General features: G+C 40.2%; 1 protein-coding gene across 1 annotated transcript in view; it reads left to right on the top strand.

Moving 5' to 3' along the window:
- The window catches only part of axl (AXL receptor tyrosine kinase), a 46,484-nt gene that overhangs the window by 25,590 nt on the left and 4,203 nt on the right, over nt 1–16,691 (top strand). The window contains exons 8-18 of the mRNA XM_008426523.2: nt 3,992–4,131; nt 5,300–5,444; nt 6,033–6,050; nt 8,268–8,397; nt 8,602–8,693; nt 11,073–11,168; nt 12,136–12,213; nt 12,421–12,513; nt 14,131–14,252; nt 14,706–14,815; nt 16,421–16,580. Coding sequence (XP_008424745.1) covers nt 3,992–4,131; nt 5,300–5,444; nt 6,033–6,050; nt 8,268–8,397; nt 8,602–8,693; nt 11,073–11,168; nt 12,136–12,213; nt 12,421–12,513; nt 14,131–14,252; nt 14,706–14,815; nt 16,421–16,580 — 1,184 coding nt within the window. The remainder of the gene's footprint in view (nt 1–3,991; nt 4,132–5,299; nt 5,445–6,032; nt 6,051–8,267; nt 8,398–8,601; nt 8,694–11,072; nt 11,169–12,135; nt 12,214–12,420; nt 12,514–14,130; nt 14,253–14,705; nt 14,816–16,420; nt 16,581–16,691) is intronic.

The following is a 16,691-nucleotide window of genomic DNA, read 5'->3' as shown; positions in this document are numbered from 1 at the left end:
GATCCTCTGATTGGCTAAGCAATGTAACGTGATCCTCTGGAGCAAGTGATAGCAAAGCCGGGCGCATCATCACGTCTTTACACAAGTGTGTCTTTACCTCCGCGGCAGAGGCTCCGCCGAACCCCTGAGACCGACTCATCGAACCCCTGGGGTTCGATCGAACCCAGGTTAAGAACCACTGCGCTAGAGGGAGAAGTAGCTTGTGTTTTTTTTTTTTTTTTTACCAAAACAGAGAAATCCTACAATTACTAAAATGTGATGCGACTCCATTTTTCTTTACATTTTGTGCTCAGTGTTTTCAGAGGTTTTGATGTCGTTTCCTTCAGTGGTTCTTGGTGCAGCGCCCCCACAGGCGAGGAGTGGAACAGGTTTTTAAAACGGTTTGGTTCATTTCACACAACTCTGTGTGAAAACAAACCACAGCAGCTAAAAATGTAACAAATGTTGCAACTTCAGTCCCCAATTAAACCGAGGTGTGAAAACACCTTACGCAGATTTCCAGCTTGTATTTAAAAAATGTTGGGCCTTAAACCTCTATTAGTCCAACTGTGTTTATAAAAGAAACCAGGCTGAGCCTGTCTGCCCAGTTTCACCCGTTAGCAGATGACAGGGCGCTTCAGGAGGGACAGAAATGGAGAACGCTGTGGAAAGTCTCCTGAAAGGCTTCACTGACTCCTTCCCAACGGTAATGTTAAGCAGCGGTGTGTTTGACTTTACACTGAGGTGGGATTTTCCATGCCAGCTCATGCTGACTCCATCCATGGATTTTTAAAAAATGGCTGGAAATAGAGGAGAGAGAGAGAGAGAGAGAGAGAGAGAGAGAGAGAGAGAGAGAGAGAGAGAGAGAGAGGAGGTTTTGGCAGGGGCTTTCCATGATGAAAGCCGCCTCCAATCATCAAAAAACGCTCCAACGCAGCATTTCTCATTTTCTCATAAACAGGAAAAAGAAAAGAGGGAAGTAGGACTCGATGAAATGCTGGTCACAGGCAGGATTTAGCAGTTTCACTTCTTTATTTCAGAAAAAAAAATGGCAGAAATCTTTGTTTCCTTTTAGCGGTGAGAAAGAAAAAAGGGAGTTTATGATTTCCTTTAAGAAAGAAATGTCTTTGCACTTGTCTAAATGAGTCAGAGGATAAAAAAAGCGGCAGCCTGGTCACAGATCAGCAGCATTTTCCACATCTCTCTCTGTCTGGTTCTGGTCGCCTCTCTGCTGTCTTTCTCTCTAACAGACGGTCCAAATATGTTCTGCTCTGTCCCTTGAACAGATCATCCTTCTGCTTCCTCGGCGTGTTACACATCCAGATCCTGAGAGCTGTTTCTGTTTCTCACATCCATCATCTGTTTCCTGAACTGACTCCCCCTCGTGTTCTTGTGTTTAATCTTTTCCTCTACCTAAAGTCCAACAAGCGATGTTGTGCAGAAGGGTTTCAGCTGAACATGGAAACAAATGCAAGGCAAAAAAATAAAAAAGTTTAACGGTGGGAATCGAGAACTAGAGCTTGAGAAAACACACATTTTTTGCGTTTTTTCCCCGAAACTCGTCTTTCTCCCAGGAGGAGCAGCGGATGAATCTAATCTGAAACTAAACATTTAAAAACACAAGCAGTTTTCATTTTCGCTTAAAGCACAGAATCTGTCCGTTTATTTCTATTTATGCAAGTTTAAAATTCCAAGAGGAGACAGAATGTCCTGAGTTTACATCCAAACCGGGAAGGTTGCAACACACAGCATATCATGACAGTAATGAGCAGATTGCTGCTGGGACTCCAGGGTTGCATTAGAGGTCAGGTTGAGCCTTTTACAAGGAAACCCTCACTAAGATTGAAAGGACAGACTGAGGACAGTCGTGCAATTGATTGTACTTTTCAACAAATGTTTTATTGGGCTGTAATGTCCTTTCTCCACCCTGATACTTCCACATAAAATTCAACACAACCTATTGCTTTAGAAGGCACCTATTAAGTAAGTAAAGTGTGGTTTAATCATAGGGTGTGTTTACACCAGCCATGTTTGGTTCACTTTAATCGAGTCAAGAAAAACAAATCTACAAGAATTAAGGTCCCCGTTTGGTTGAAGTGAGCTCTTAATATTCTTTATAAAAGTTACACACTGCAGCTTTAACTGAGGCATCAGCAAACACTGCCTTTTATTTCACACTTCAGTTCGCACCAGCCCTGTTTGGTCCGCTTTAATCAAACTCCAGCTCATTTGACGGAAAGTTAGTTTTTGTTACAGCAGCAGCAAGTTCTGGATTTTGTCATTTCAACCAATCGCTTTCACTTTAAGTCAGCCTTTGTGCTTTGGAGCTAAAATCAGTTTGAAAAAGGCCCAAAAAAGAGGGAAGAAATCTTGGCATCTTTGGGAAAAGGAGAGGGAAAAAAAAAACGGTTTGACGGGACAAATAGACGAAGTGTAGCGCAGGAGAAAGAGGAGCGTTAAGGTGGAGCCGGACTCGGTTGTTTTCGTTGTCGTTCGCCGGGAGAACACGGCTGACATGTGGAAACAATCAGCCGCAAAACGATCCCTGATAACATCATCCATACTGTAGGCTGGGCAATGTTTCCCAAAACTCACGGTGACTTCACCAGTGCGTGTGTGTGTGTGTGTGCGTGCGTGTGTGTGTGTGTGTGTGTGTGTGTGTAGTGGTTCTCCCCTGCAGAAACAAAGCATAACAAAAAGAAACAAAGCCAACTCTCCTACTTGAGAAGAAGATTGTTGGAGTTCTGCGCTACATGGAGCGTCAATCTCAAACTAATTCCTCATTCCTTTCCTGGAACGTTTTCCAACTGCTTTCACACGGAAAAAATTAAAAAAGAAACAGGCAGAGGAGAGTAAACCAGAGGAGGAGGAGGTCAGGGAGTGGACTCTCCTGTCCATGCTGCCCTCATGTGCCCCTTTGCTGGATTCTTCACATTTCCTCCCACTTCATCCCCCAGATGTTGCAGATTCAATCATCCTAAAGCCTCAAAGCTGTGAAAACAACTGGTTAGCCCCTGGCCTCTTTCACCCAGCTGCTGGCTCCCCCGGCTTCTGCAGGTTTCACCAACTCAAATATAAGACTGTAAATTAAATTTAAGACCTGTATGTACATTTGTTTTGCCCAGAACGCACATGGCATCGTACCAGAAGTGTCACCAGCTGCTCTTACATTAGAAATATTTACAAAACTTTTAATATTCCATCAAAAAACACAATTTTGCAATTACAGTATTTCCATTAAATAAAAACTAAAATTAAAAACATGGCTGAATAGGTCTGTTCACGCGATAAATTAATAAAAACATGCAGTGGCATCATTCTCCAACTACTTCCTGTTGTCTTTCTTTTCTGCCAGTAGTCAAGTACGCCATCCGGTTAATCATGAGACTATAACACACACACAAAAGTTTTCATTAAAGTTTTTCGAAATACAAAAACTTTGATACAACCGGAAAGTCGCCTCAAAAACTTTCTATCAAAAATTGTTTTTGTTTTGTATTTTCCAAAATTGCCATGTTTCCATAAAGCACATTTGTTTTCGTAAATCCAGTTTGCTTAATTATATCATCAAGGAAATGCAGCTCTTGGCAAAGACGAAGGCTGTCCACTGGTTACCTCTCCATTGGAAATATAAGATGTTTTTCGGCTGTTGAGATGAGTTTGCTTTAAAAAAAAAACTGCAACGAATTACAGGAGTCACATGATCAACAACCGGATGTTACTTCTGGCGCAAGTCACGAAGAAGAAGACGACAGGAAGTAGCTGAAAAATCACGTTGCATGTTTTTAATGAACAAACATGCTCATGTGTGGTTTTAATTGTTTAATAGAAATACCACATTTGCGAAATTGCATTTTCTACATTCATATAGACAACGTTTTACTAACGTTTGTAATGAAAATGCAAAGAAATGCAAAAAGCTAGCAAGCTAGTGGTAACCTCAACCGCCTCGAGTCACAGAACACAATGAAGACTGACTTTAATGTCGTGTTTTTTTTCATCCACGTTTCAGTGCCAGACAGCCCACCGGCCAACGTGACCGCCAAGCCAAACGGGACCGAGGTGCTGGTGTCGTGGGAAGGGCCTCCGGGGAAGCTGAACGGGGAGCTGCTGGGGTACCGAGTGGAGTACAGCACACCCTACATGCGGCAGGTCAGCCCGAAAAACAAGCCTGATTCTCTGAGACATTAACGGACTTGTAAACACACCACGTTATAGTTAAACCTGATTTAGATCAGGCAGGTTGAGGGCAAAACAAACACGTCAGAAAACTAGCGCATGCACAAAGGACCCATGACTTTGAGACCGACAAAAAGAAAATATGTGGACACTCTTGACCAATGTGCGAGATAAAGATTAATTTTTAAAAAATGGCTGCTGTCGGGAGAAGTGTGTGACACGGAGAAGTGAAATACCTCAGACGATGCAGACAAGTTGCCTCATTGGTGAACACGAAGAATGCGTACATCATGGAGGAGCTACATTAGCTAGGCTAATTTAGCTAGTTCCGCATTAAGTACCACAGTAAATGTCACTGATATTTATCTTAGTATTACACAGGAGTGGGTAGAGTAGTTGTAATGTACTTACATTGCTCATATGTTAATAAATGGGAGAGGCCAGAGCTAGTTCTAAGCCTTTGGCTTTGTTGTCATGGCAACTCCATAGCAACTGCCTGCCAAGATGTCTGTCAGTTACGAAGTCCACGGCATTGTGACGTCACAGGAGAACTATTTATTAACAAGAAATACATGAAAATGAATATTGGAGAAAAGTAATTATCCACAACATAGCAGGTTGTTATACATGTTTGTTCATGTTTCAAAAATGACTCATATTTCAAAATAAAGGTCCTACTTCTACCTCTACTTAGACCTGCTTACGGCTTTGCCTAAAAATAGAGACCTGGCAGGGTTGCCAGATCTGACTGACAGTTTCCAGCCCAGATACAAAGTCAACTTAAATAAAAAAAGACAAACATCCCAAATCTCAAAGTCTGTTAAAGCTCATGATAAAAGTGATGGAGTCTAAACATTTTGGAAAAACAATGAGTGCAAGAACAATATTTTGTTAAAAATGTTGGAAGTTTTCTATTTCTCTATTACACAGTAACAGCTACTTTAATTAATAGGATGTTCTAATTTTTTTAAATTGCTAACTTGACACCATCTAGTTGGACCAGAAAACCAACAATCTTCCATATTTGTAATCAAGAAGCACAAACAAAGCTATGAATTTTCTGAAACTTTATGAATTTGTGTCATTAAATGACCAGTTCACCTGGTCTTATGTGTCATCTTTGTTTCTTTTTGTTAACCAGTTTAATGCGGACGCTGGATTGGACACTGAGTTCTCCATCAATCTGTCCACCCCGCTGTCCAACGTGTCTTTTAGGGTCTGCGCCTACACAGGGGCCGGTCATGGACCCTGGAGCCCCGAACGGATCCTGGTCCTCAATTCTCCTGGTGAGTGGCAAGAAAAATCAACAACAAATATTAATAAATCCTATTAATCAGGTGTGTGGTTTTTAATATGAAATAATGCTGTTAGCTTAACTGTAGTTATTAAAGCTAGTTAGCTTAACTATTGATAGTTTAAGTAACTTTTTTTTCTTTTTCTTTTCTTTGGAAAGAGATTTCCATCACATTCATTAATTACAGCTTTAGCCATTCAAGGTCGTAAATAAGGATGGAGTCAGAGTGCAAGTGATTTTATCCATGTTGTCTTTGAGTTTAAGTAACTTCAGCTAACTATAGTTAACCTAACTTTTCCTTACGCTGACTGTAGTTAGCTTAACTAACTATGCTAACTATAGTTGGGTTAAGTAGCTGTACATAAGCTAACTATAGACAGCCTGAGCGCTGAACATAACATGCAAAATCTGAATAATTTGAAGATATTTACAAAGTTTGCAGAGCCATAAAGGCACAATAATGTCTGGTTAAAAGGAAAAAATGTAAAGAAATGAGAAATTATTTAATACTTGATGAATGATTTTAAATGTTTTTCTCTTGCATATAAACATAACAGTTTTTCTTTTCTTCATTCCACAGAAACGGGAAAATTCAGAGGTGAGTCCACATGCAGACCCCTCAAACTCTCCGTCTGCTGTGACAAAATGACCAGCGGCGTGTTGGTGGAAGTGAGCTAATGATGTTTTCTGGGATCTGCAGAACTTCTCTTTTTCACTTTGTGTCACGGGCTTCCTCTGTCGTGTGCGTTCAAAAAAAAAAAGGAAAGAAGATAAAATGGAGAGGGAAGAGTTGGCTGAATGGGGAGACGCGTCATAAATATTTATACCAAGCTGAGGCAGTGTAGCACCTCTGTTTGCTTCGTCTTAAAGACCCAGACATCAACAAGAGGAATGGGAGAAGAAAGTGAAAAGGAGGCAGGGGAAGTTGGGGGAGGATGAAGAGTTTGAGGTTTTTATTTGCGGTTTGTGTGAAAGACTGAGAGAAGATTCAGAATGAGTGATGGGATGGCAGCAGCTCCACTGAGGGACAGAGAAAGAGGATATTTGTGGTAGATTTATCTCAAAGGCAGACATTACTTCACCGATTTTCCCAGCTGAAAGACTTTAACTGCAATTCATGAAAACCTCCATGGAAACAGCAGGAAACTCCCATTTTCAATTAGGAAAGGTGATGAAAACACATTAGATATTTCACTTATCAGACTTTAACAGATTTGCTTCCCTGTCTTGAGAAATTGCTAAAATATATATTTTTTTAAATCAGTGATTTGAGAGCCAGAGACGATGTTAAACTCCTGGGTGGAAAAAAGTGGTTTTGGCTTCTGCTACTGGAAACTCTAAAGCCACAAACGTCCATTCAAAAACAAATATCTTTTTCCAGGATGCGATGATTTCACAACAAACAGAATCAATTAACTATAAAACAGGAACTGGATGCAGAAGCTGGGATTTATTGGTGATGCTCTCCGTTTCCGGGCTGCAGATTTCACTACTTTTCTTAGCAGAATAATTAGTTTTCATTTAAATTGGTTGGTTTTTTGGCTTAGACTTGACCTATTCTAGAAATGTGAAGTTATCCAGTCCAGAACCAGTTCTAGTGTGGAATCTGGATCATTGTCCAGTCCTGACTGTGTCCAAGTTTCAGCCACCTATGATGCTCATGATGAGTACATGTAAACCTTTGACCAGAACTGTTGAATTATAAGTTTGTTCTGGTACCTTTTGGTTTATTCTTTTATTTATTTATTTGGCTCGTCTGTTTAGATTAAATTTGACCCGTATGGCTAAATCTGACACATTTGCAAGATAAACAGAAAGTCAATAAAGTTTAATCGATTAATCATGATTAATTATTATTGAGATTATTTCACTTATAATACGGAAACATGTTTTATTGTAAGTGAAATAATCTGCCGGTGCAACTAGTACTGGGTTGCTAGGTAACGGGCTGGGCTTCGCTGGGGTTGCTAGGTAACGGGCTGGGGTTGCTAGGTAACGACGCAGTGGAATATTCCACCTAGGGCTGTGTAATAATAATCGATTTTGCGATATATATTGATATTTTCTTTCCTAGAAAAAAATCGATATTCATCCGCAAGTATCGTAACATCCAGCTGTCACCTTGCTCACTCACTGCTTGCTTCACCTGGAGAGTGATTAGGTCATCAGAGTGATTCCTTCAGATGTTAAGTGTTAAAAAGGTATCAAACTATTCAGAGCAGGTACTTGGTGACTTTATTTACTTTACAAATGCATGTAAGCTACAGTTTGTACTGTTTCAATTAAAAGAAACATGTTTTCTCACCACTTCTTTGATTCATTTTGTCCAGCTGTCGACTTTAAGTCAGAGCCAGGTATTGTGTAGTTGGTGCTTTCAATCAGTTTTCAGTTAAATTAATTCAATCCAACTCTAGAACAGTCACAAAATGTCACCAAAATCACTCTGTCCCTCTAAAATCAGAAAATCGCAAAAGTGTATTGAATTGTATCGTTCGCTGAATATCGCAATATATATCGTATCGTGAGCAGAATATCGTGTATCGTACCGTGAGATTATTGTATCACTACAGCCCTAATTCCACCAGTGAATTAGAACTTTTTCATCAATATTAAAGAATTATTAACTTAAAACAAGCTGCTGTTTCTCACTGATTCATTAGTTGTAAGTTAGTTTTGTCTTATTTCAAATGTACCAAGACATTTGCTCTAAATGCCAGACAAAAGTACTTAGTGAAATTTTAAGTTTTTGAAGTGTAAAAACTTTCCAAAGTTTTGGTTGAGCTGTTAAACCGACTCTGTGCCCGTGTCCTTCCAGGTTTGTCAGATCCGGCAACGTTTTCCTGGCACTGGTGGTATGTGGTGATGGCCGTCACCGGCGCCGTGGCCCTCGCCATTCTCCTGGCTGTTTACGTGGCCAAGCTGCGGCGCAAAGAGACGCGCTTCGGGTGCGTAGGTTTATTTGTCCTCCCTGTGGGTGGAAGGGAGGGACCCGGCGGCTCGGGCCAAACCATAAATATTTTCCGTCCCTTCCAGACTCCATTGCTTGTTACTTTCTGAGAGCCATTTTCTGCGTTACGCCGCCACACTTCCAGTGTTGTTTACACGCCTACCCGACTGACCACACCTGTTTTGCCGTTGTGCGTTTGCAGGGAGGCGTTCGAGCCCATGATGGAGCGCGGGCAGCTGGTGGTGAGGTACCGCGCGCGCCGCAGCTACAGCCGCAGGCCGCTGGAGGCGACACGTGAGTTCCTCTGAACGCACCTGGAACAGGAGCTCTGAGCTGCATGCCCAGACCTGACTCCCTCAGAGTCAAAACACTTCATCCAGGGAGACTGGATGAGCGAGAAACGCTGCACCTCACCGCGCACAATGACAGCTCTGTCCACCACAGGAGAAGACAGGGGGGATACGGCAGGCCGTTTTAACATAAAATCGGCTTCACCACTTATATTTATGCTTATTACTAGTCATGAAGTAAACTTTTGTTCTGACTAGTCATAATCCTAGTTAAAGATAACTTGAATGTCACCATAATTCAAAATGTTTTAAAGGGGCAGCTTTTTTTTTTTAGCTTTACATCATGTTTAAAGTTTTTCCGTCATCAAAGTCAAACCTGCAGTGATGCTTTATTTCATGCATGTTTGAGAAATCCTGTAATCTCCATGGCAACCATTCAGCTGTGTGAAACACCTGGGTGGACCTAGCCCCGCCTTCGAGATGCAGCTCCCCCACTCTGCTCCTTCAGACTAGCCAGCAGCGATTAGTAAACACCTGGTGGAGCTGCTGAGCTCATTATAGGAGCTGCTGCTCAGTGAAACGCTGGTAAAAACGTTAAAGGGTTAATAGAGGAGCCATGTTGGGACGACTTCCTGAAGGCGGGCTTTCAGAAAGAGCAGGAGGTTTAGCTGTAATTGGAATAGGACTGTTGCAAATGAATATTTACTAATCGATTATTCTATCGAAGCTGAAATTTGTCACATCAGATTTAAATGTTTTACAGTTTAACTTGTTTGTAAAAACTAACATAAACACCCAGATGAAGGTGAAACTTAAGGACCAATCAGAAACGATGACTTTGCGTTGCTTTGTGTGCCGAATCCAGTCTGCAACGTTTCTTTGTGATGTTGCGACATCACAGAGACTCAAACCTGAAAACAAACGCTCAGATTTCACCCAGCTGGGTCACATTCAAGCACCGTCTTTGTCCCCAGGATATTTGTTATGGTCCTTCTGAGCAGGTCCCAACATGCTGGATTAGGAAAGAAAGAAGGCAAGACTAACAGGAAGTAAGCGATTCAGGAGGAGGAATGATGAAATGAAAAAGGAATGGTTAGATCGGGTGGATCTGATGCTGACCAACAGGTTTCGGTCGTGTTTCCAGGACGTAGTCAGATCCTGACGTTCTGGTTGTTGCCGCGGCCGGACATACCAGCATGAGTCGCAACATGCCTGTGGTCTGAGCGCATTTTTGGGCCAAGCCGTGTCAGATTGATGGTGTAGCGGCAGCTGGAGGCGATCTCCAGCCGTGTTGTTGTTCTGTCAGTCTGGAGGAAAACAAGGAGGAACGTCTGCCCAGCTGGAGGAAACATCCCAGCACACTCAGAGTCTTCCAGACCTTTTTTTTAAATGACATTTTATGTTATTTTTGTCACCAAAAATTCATCGCACTGCAAAAACACAAGCATTTTTTTTCTCTAGTTTCTACTGTAAATATCTAAGTTACAATTGAAATAAAAAAATCAAATTTACACCTAAATTTTCAACAAAATATAGAAGCTTGTTTTAAGTAAATAATTCGTAAATATAGATTAAAACAATACTAGTTCCACTGACAGATTATTTTACTTATAACAAAAGATTTTTCCATGATATAAGTGAAATAATCTGCCAGTGGAATTAGAACTGGGTTGCTAGGAAACGGGCTGGGCTTGGCTGGGGTTGCTAGGAAACGGGCTGGGGTTGCTAGGTAACGGCGCAGTCGAACATTCTACCAGTGGAACTAGAACTTTTTCACCAATTTTAAGGAAGTACTGACTTAAAACAAGCTTCTATAAAGCTACTTCTAAGTCAGTTTTGTCTTATTCCAAGTGTAACGAGATATTTACACTAGAACCCAGACCAAAAATAAAAAATACCTGGTAAGATTTAGTAGTTTTGCAGTGCCGTTTTTAAGAATTTAACACAAATAAACATGAATAAATAAATGAATCAAAAAACAAAGTAAGCAATAATCTAAAAACTCGATGTCAACACATTACGTCTGAAATTAACCTTCAGTTCTGAGTTTTAAATGGATTCTTTTAAAAATGTTTTTGAAAGAACATTTTTAAACGTATAAATAATGTTGCCTTTATTTAAATGTGAGATAAATCATAACATAAAAAAAAATGCTAAAGTTTTGAACAGGCAGGAGAAAGTGGTGGATTTTGTATCGGAGAAAAGTATTTGCAGCGATAACGAGTAGAACTTCTTCTAGGGCTGGGTGATGATCTCAGATGTTTTTCCACATCAGATCTGATTTGAATCGATTTTTCTTCTTCCTTTCTTTTCTAAAACAAAGTAAATTGGAGTGTTTGGTGCATATTTTTCAGCCGTTTTCCTGCTCTGGTGTTTCCTCCAGTGAACAGCCTGGGCATCAGCGACGAGCTGAAGCAGAAGCTCCAAGACGTGATGGTGGACAGACACAGACTCACTCTGGGGAAAACGCTGGGAGAAGGTCAGCGCAGCACACACAGCTACACGCCTTCACTGTAAAAACACAAAATCCTACCAAGGATTTTACTCCACTCTAGTTAGGATGTTTTCACTAGAAATTATACAAAAATACTTTGTGACATTTTGTGTTTTTGGTGTATATAATATATTCTACACTGCAAAAACACAAAATCTCACAAAGTATTTTTTGTCTAGTTTCTAATGCAAATATATTATTACACTTGAAATAAAACAAAACGAAGTTAAAAGTAACTTTTCAGCATGATGTAATTTAAGTGATGTTATTTTTTTAAAGAAATCTGCTTGTCGACTTGATAGTTTTGTAGATATTCAAGGATTATTGAATAAAACAGGCTCATATTTCTTAATAAAAATTCATAATTAAATTGTGCTTCACACTGCAAAAACACAAAATATTACCAGCATTTTTGTAGTTTCTAGTGCAAATATATTTGTACCATTAAAATGAGGCAAAACTAACTAAAGTAACTTTTCAGGAAGATATAGGAGCTTATTTTAAGTCAACAATTCCTTAATATTGATAGAAAATACTAGTTCCAGTGGCAGATTGTTTCACTGACATCACAACATTTTCCCCCCAAAACATTTAATAATCCACCAGTGGAACCAGAACTTTTTATCATTTCTAAGGAACTTTTGACTTTAACAGACTTCCATATCTTGCTGAAAGTTATTTGTAAATTAGTTTTGTCGTCTTTCAAGTGTAATAAGATATTTGCTCCAGAACTAAACCAAAAATACTTGGTAATGTTTTGTTTTTGCAGTTTGAAACACATCATAAAAGTATTTTTGTGTGATTTCTAGAGCAAATATCTTAACCAGACCAAGACTGAAGTCCTGGGTAGGATTTGGTGTTTTTGCAGTGTTGGATGTGTCTGACGGTTTTCTTTTCACAGAGTCGTTGTTGTGTTAAAGGTCTGTTGTTGCTGGTTGTGTTTTGTCTGCAGGGGAGTTTGGCTCTGTGATGGAGGGCCTGCTGAATCAGGAAGAAGCTGTTCTCAAGGTGGCTGTGAAGACGATGAAAAGTGAGTCAACATCACAATAAATCAGCTCTTCAAACCTCTCAGTTTTAGAAATAAACTGGCTTCAGTCAGATGTTTGCAGAAGCACAAAGTTGGAATAGTTTGAAGTTCTGGTGTAGAACAGCTCCACCCTCATGGGGCTTCGTATCAATCAGAGAAAGTGTTCAGAGCTTTGCAAACAGTGATGGATGTGAACCGTCGCCCCTCCAGTTGCAATCTGCACGCGCTCAGAGATGGAAGACTTTCTGCGTGAAGCCGCCTGCATGAAGGAGTTCGACCATCCCAACGTCATGAGGCTCCTGGGTGAGGATCACATATTCTTCAAAACTTTCTCCTAACAAGTATTTATTCTACCGTTTCCACAGCAAATATCTTACTACTCATAAAAATAAAAACTTCTAAGTAACATTTCAACACAGTATATGAGCTCATGTCAGTAAATAAAACTTGAATATTGATGCTAAGGTTTTAGTTTCACTGGTAGATTGTGTCACTTATAATAAGACATTTTCCTCATGTTGCTTGTGAAAATAATCTACCAGAAATTTAATAGAAAAACTTGAAACTTTCTGAATTTAAATTTTTTTTTAATTTGCTAGAAAAATGTGAGAAATTTAGAACAAACATTTTTTACATTTTTTGAAATTTCTGAGCTTGGAACGTTGGAAATTTTCTCAAAGAAACTCAGAAATGTTTAGATTAATCTAAGAAATGTAATATGAAACATGAACATTTCCACGCCTGAAACGTCAGAAATGTGTCATAAACAGAAAACATTGAAATAAAGATGTAAATAATCTGCCAGTGAAACTTGAACTTTTTCATCAATAATAAGGAACTTTTGACTTAAAACAAGCTTCTATTTCTTGCTGAAAAATTACTTGTAAGTTAGTTTTGTCTTTTTTAAAGTGCCCTATACTTGGTAAGATTTTATGTTTTTGCAAATTCACTCTGGATTCATCAGTCAGTTTATTAAAAACTGAGTTGTTTTCGCTGCTTTTGTTCATTTCTTGCAGCAGCTTTTTAAATGTTTGGATTGTAAAATATCCATCCATCCATTTTCTTGCACCCTTGTCCCTCAGTGGGGTCAGGAGGTGCTGCTGCCCATCTCCAGCTAACGTTCCGGGCGAGAGGCGGGGTCACCTGGACAGGTCACCAGTCTGTCGCAGGGCAACACAGAAACACACAACCATGCACACACACACTCACACCTAGGGACAATTTGGAGAGGCCAATTAACCTGACAGTCATGTTTTTGGACTGTGGGAGGAAACCGGAGTACCTGGAGAAAACCCACCATGCACAGGGAGAACATGGAGACTCCATGCAGAAAGACCGGGGCCGGGAATCGAACCCAGAACCTTCTTGCTGCAAGGCAACAGCTCTACCAACTGCACCACTGTGCTGCTCTATTGTAAAATATTTTAATGTATATATTTTTAAAATTTTCACATTTATGATCTTTGAAAAAGAGGAAATCAGTTTTGGTTAGTCACACCGATCCATTACTGGAAGAAGAAGCGAAAGAAGCTTGTAAAAATAAAAAAGGTTTCATGTAGCTGGTTTTAAAACAGAAAGTACAAAAGAACATGAACAGAAACCCAGAAAACATGTTGAAATGGTTTATTCACCAAAGCTGAACACTTGTTAGATTATCACACTGCAAAAACACAAACACACTTTCCCAGAAATTTAATAGAAAAACTGAAATTTCAGTTTTAATAGTTGCTAAAAAAAATAAAAAACCAGACATTTTGAGTTTGGCCTCCTGCTTATTCAATGCAATCAGAACAATTAAACTGGTGCTGAAATGACAAAGTGAACAAATTCTGCTAAAATGCAGCGTGTTCCATTAAAAGAGGAGATTTTGTCAACATTTTCTGAGTGTGGATGCTAATTTTTTCTTAACTTTCTTGTCAGGTGTGTGTCTGCAGACGGTGGAGAGCGAAGGTTACCCGTCGCCTGTGGTCATCCTGCCGTACATGAAGCACGGCGACCTGCACAGCTATCTGCTGTACTCCCGGCTGGGCGACTGCCCTGTGGTACGCCTGAAAACACACAACGCAAAGCACCAAGTCAGCAACAAACCAGCACTCGCAGTTTCACACACTTTATGGTTTCTAAGTTCACATGAATGTCAGCAAAACTGGATCCAAAGTTCAGCACAGTTGTAAAGTTTTTCTTAAATAAGCCTCCAGCCACTCCCCCTCTGGCAGCAGAAACGCTCTAAACACAAAGCGTTTTTGGCGCCAGCTGTGAGCGATATGCATTAAATCCCCAGAAGAGCTGAGAAACTCTAATCAAAGCAAGACCTATAAAGAATGTTGAAATGGTTACGAAGCGGGCCAACTTTTAAAAACAAGCACACAATGGTTCCCTGAGGACCATCCAGTCCGTCTGCTGGAAAGTTAGCTGTGATTGTGAAAAGATGGACGCTGGCGCCCTCTGCTGTGAGTGACGGGTACATCAGCTCTGCTCTCTGTTCCGCCCTGCAGTACCTGCCGTCTCAGATGCTGGTTAAGTTCATGGCCGACATCGCCCGAGGGATGGAGTACCTCAGCAGCAAGAACTTCATCCACAGAGACCTGGCTGCGCGCAACTGCATGTAAGAAGAAACACTTCTTCCACTTTCCTCTCTTTCAGTTCCCCGCAGGACGTCTCCTTCGCTTTTTCCTCTTTCTTTACTTACGCAGAGGGTAAAGACCAACCGGGACTTATGATCAGAAATGGATATTTTTTATACTTCCGTTCTGGTTTCTACTGCTTCTAAAAACAGCCTGAGCTGGCAATAAGTTAATGTTTTTGGTATAAACACCAAAACTTGCCAAGTATTTTTTTAGTCTTGATTTTTAGTGTGAATATTTCAGTACCCTTAAAATAAGACAAAACCAACTTAATGGTAACTTTTCAGCAAGAAATAGGAGCTTGATTTAAGTAAATAACTCCTGAATATTTATGAAAAAGTTCTAGTTTCACTGGTAGAATGTTCCACTGTGCCGTTACCTAGCAACCCCAACCAAGCCCAGCCCGTTACCTAGCAACCAAGTTCTAGTTCCACTGGCAGATTATTTCACTTACAACCTGGGAAATGTCTTGATATGAGTGAAGTGATTTGCCAATGGAACCAGAACCTTTTCATAAATGTTAAGGAATTATTGACTTGCAACAAGAGTTAGTCAGCCTCCACACCAGTAGAGGGCGCCCAAGAACATTAGGAAGGCATTTTTTGAATAATACAAACTGAACATACAAAAATAATTTCTATGTTTTTTTTGTAGTTGTGACACAAATAATGGTTAATATCTTCCTGTTGATGGCTGCATTTTTTTTTACGAATGTGCGCAGAACTTCAGTATTTTGCTAATGTCGAAAACACAGTTTTGGAATTGCCGTGTTTCCATTAAATAAGAAATGCAATTAAAATCACACATGAATAAGAGAGTTTACACAATAAGTCATTAAAAAAATAACATGTAGCGCCATCAGCCTCCTACCACTTCCTGTTGTCTTTTCCTTAGTTTCCGGCAGCAGAAACGTCCGGCTGTTGATGTTGTGACTCAATGCCAAAATGTGTTTCCAAGAACACCTCTTCTTAGCGCTAAAACTTTTTATCGACAAACGTGATTTATTTTTTTTCTTTTGAATTGCTGTGTTTTCACAAAGCGTTTTTATTTTCATAATTCCCATTTAACCCTAAGAAGGTTAAATGGGATGAAATGACTGGTAAAGTCATTTCACCGCACAGCTACATTTGAGGAAAAATAAAATGTCAAACTTTTCTTTTTACTCTGAATTTATCAGCTGATGTTACATTCAAATAGTTAAAATAATTTGGCAGACTGAAACCACATTTCAAACTCCAAATGTTTTTTTAGCTTTACTCCTGTCAGGTGCCATAGTAACACTGGCACAGCTAATTATAAATTATGCTAATGATAGTAGATATGCTACACACTTGGATTAGCTTAGGAATGATAAAGCATTGACATGCTAATGGAGGAGGCACCAAATAAAAATCTGCTTGGGGCCCCAAAAAGGTTTGGACCAGCCCTGGGCTCCACTGATAGTTTTTAAAGCTGTACGGCTCTAAACGTTGACAACTGAGCAGAGTAAAAGAAAAAAATGGAAATGTTTTGTGTACGCTAACCTGCTCGTATGTTAGGATAAACATGTGATCGTTAATAAATGAACATTTCCGTTTCTGCCTCAGGCTGAATGAGAACATGAACGTTTGCGTGGCCGACTTCGGCCTCTCCAAGAAGATCTACAACGGCGACTACTACCGACAGGGCCGCATCTCCAAGATGCCCGTCAAATGGATCGCCATCGAAAGCTTAGCAGACCGCGTCTACACAACAAAGAGTGACGTGGTGAGTACCTGGACTAACCCTGGACTCACCCAGACTCACCCTGGACTCACCTGGACTCACCCTGGACTCACCCTGGACTCACCCTGGACTCACCTGGACTCACCTGGACTC

This window comes from Poecilia reticulata, linkage group LG13, assembly GCF_000633615.1.
Source record: "Poecilia reticulata strain Guanapo linkage group LG13, Guppy_female_1.0+MT, whole genome shotgun sequence".
Taxonomy (NCBI): domain Eukaryota; kingdom Metazoa; phylum Chordata; class Actinopteri; order Cyprinodontiformes; family Poeciliidae; genus Poecilia; species Poecilia reticulata.
Note: the sequence above shows the minus strand (reverse complement) of the source record. Positions and strands in the feature narration are given on the sequence as shown.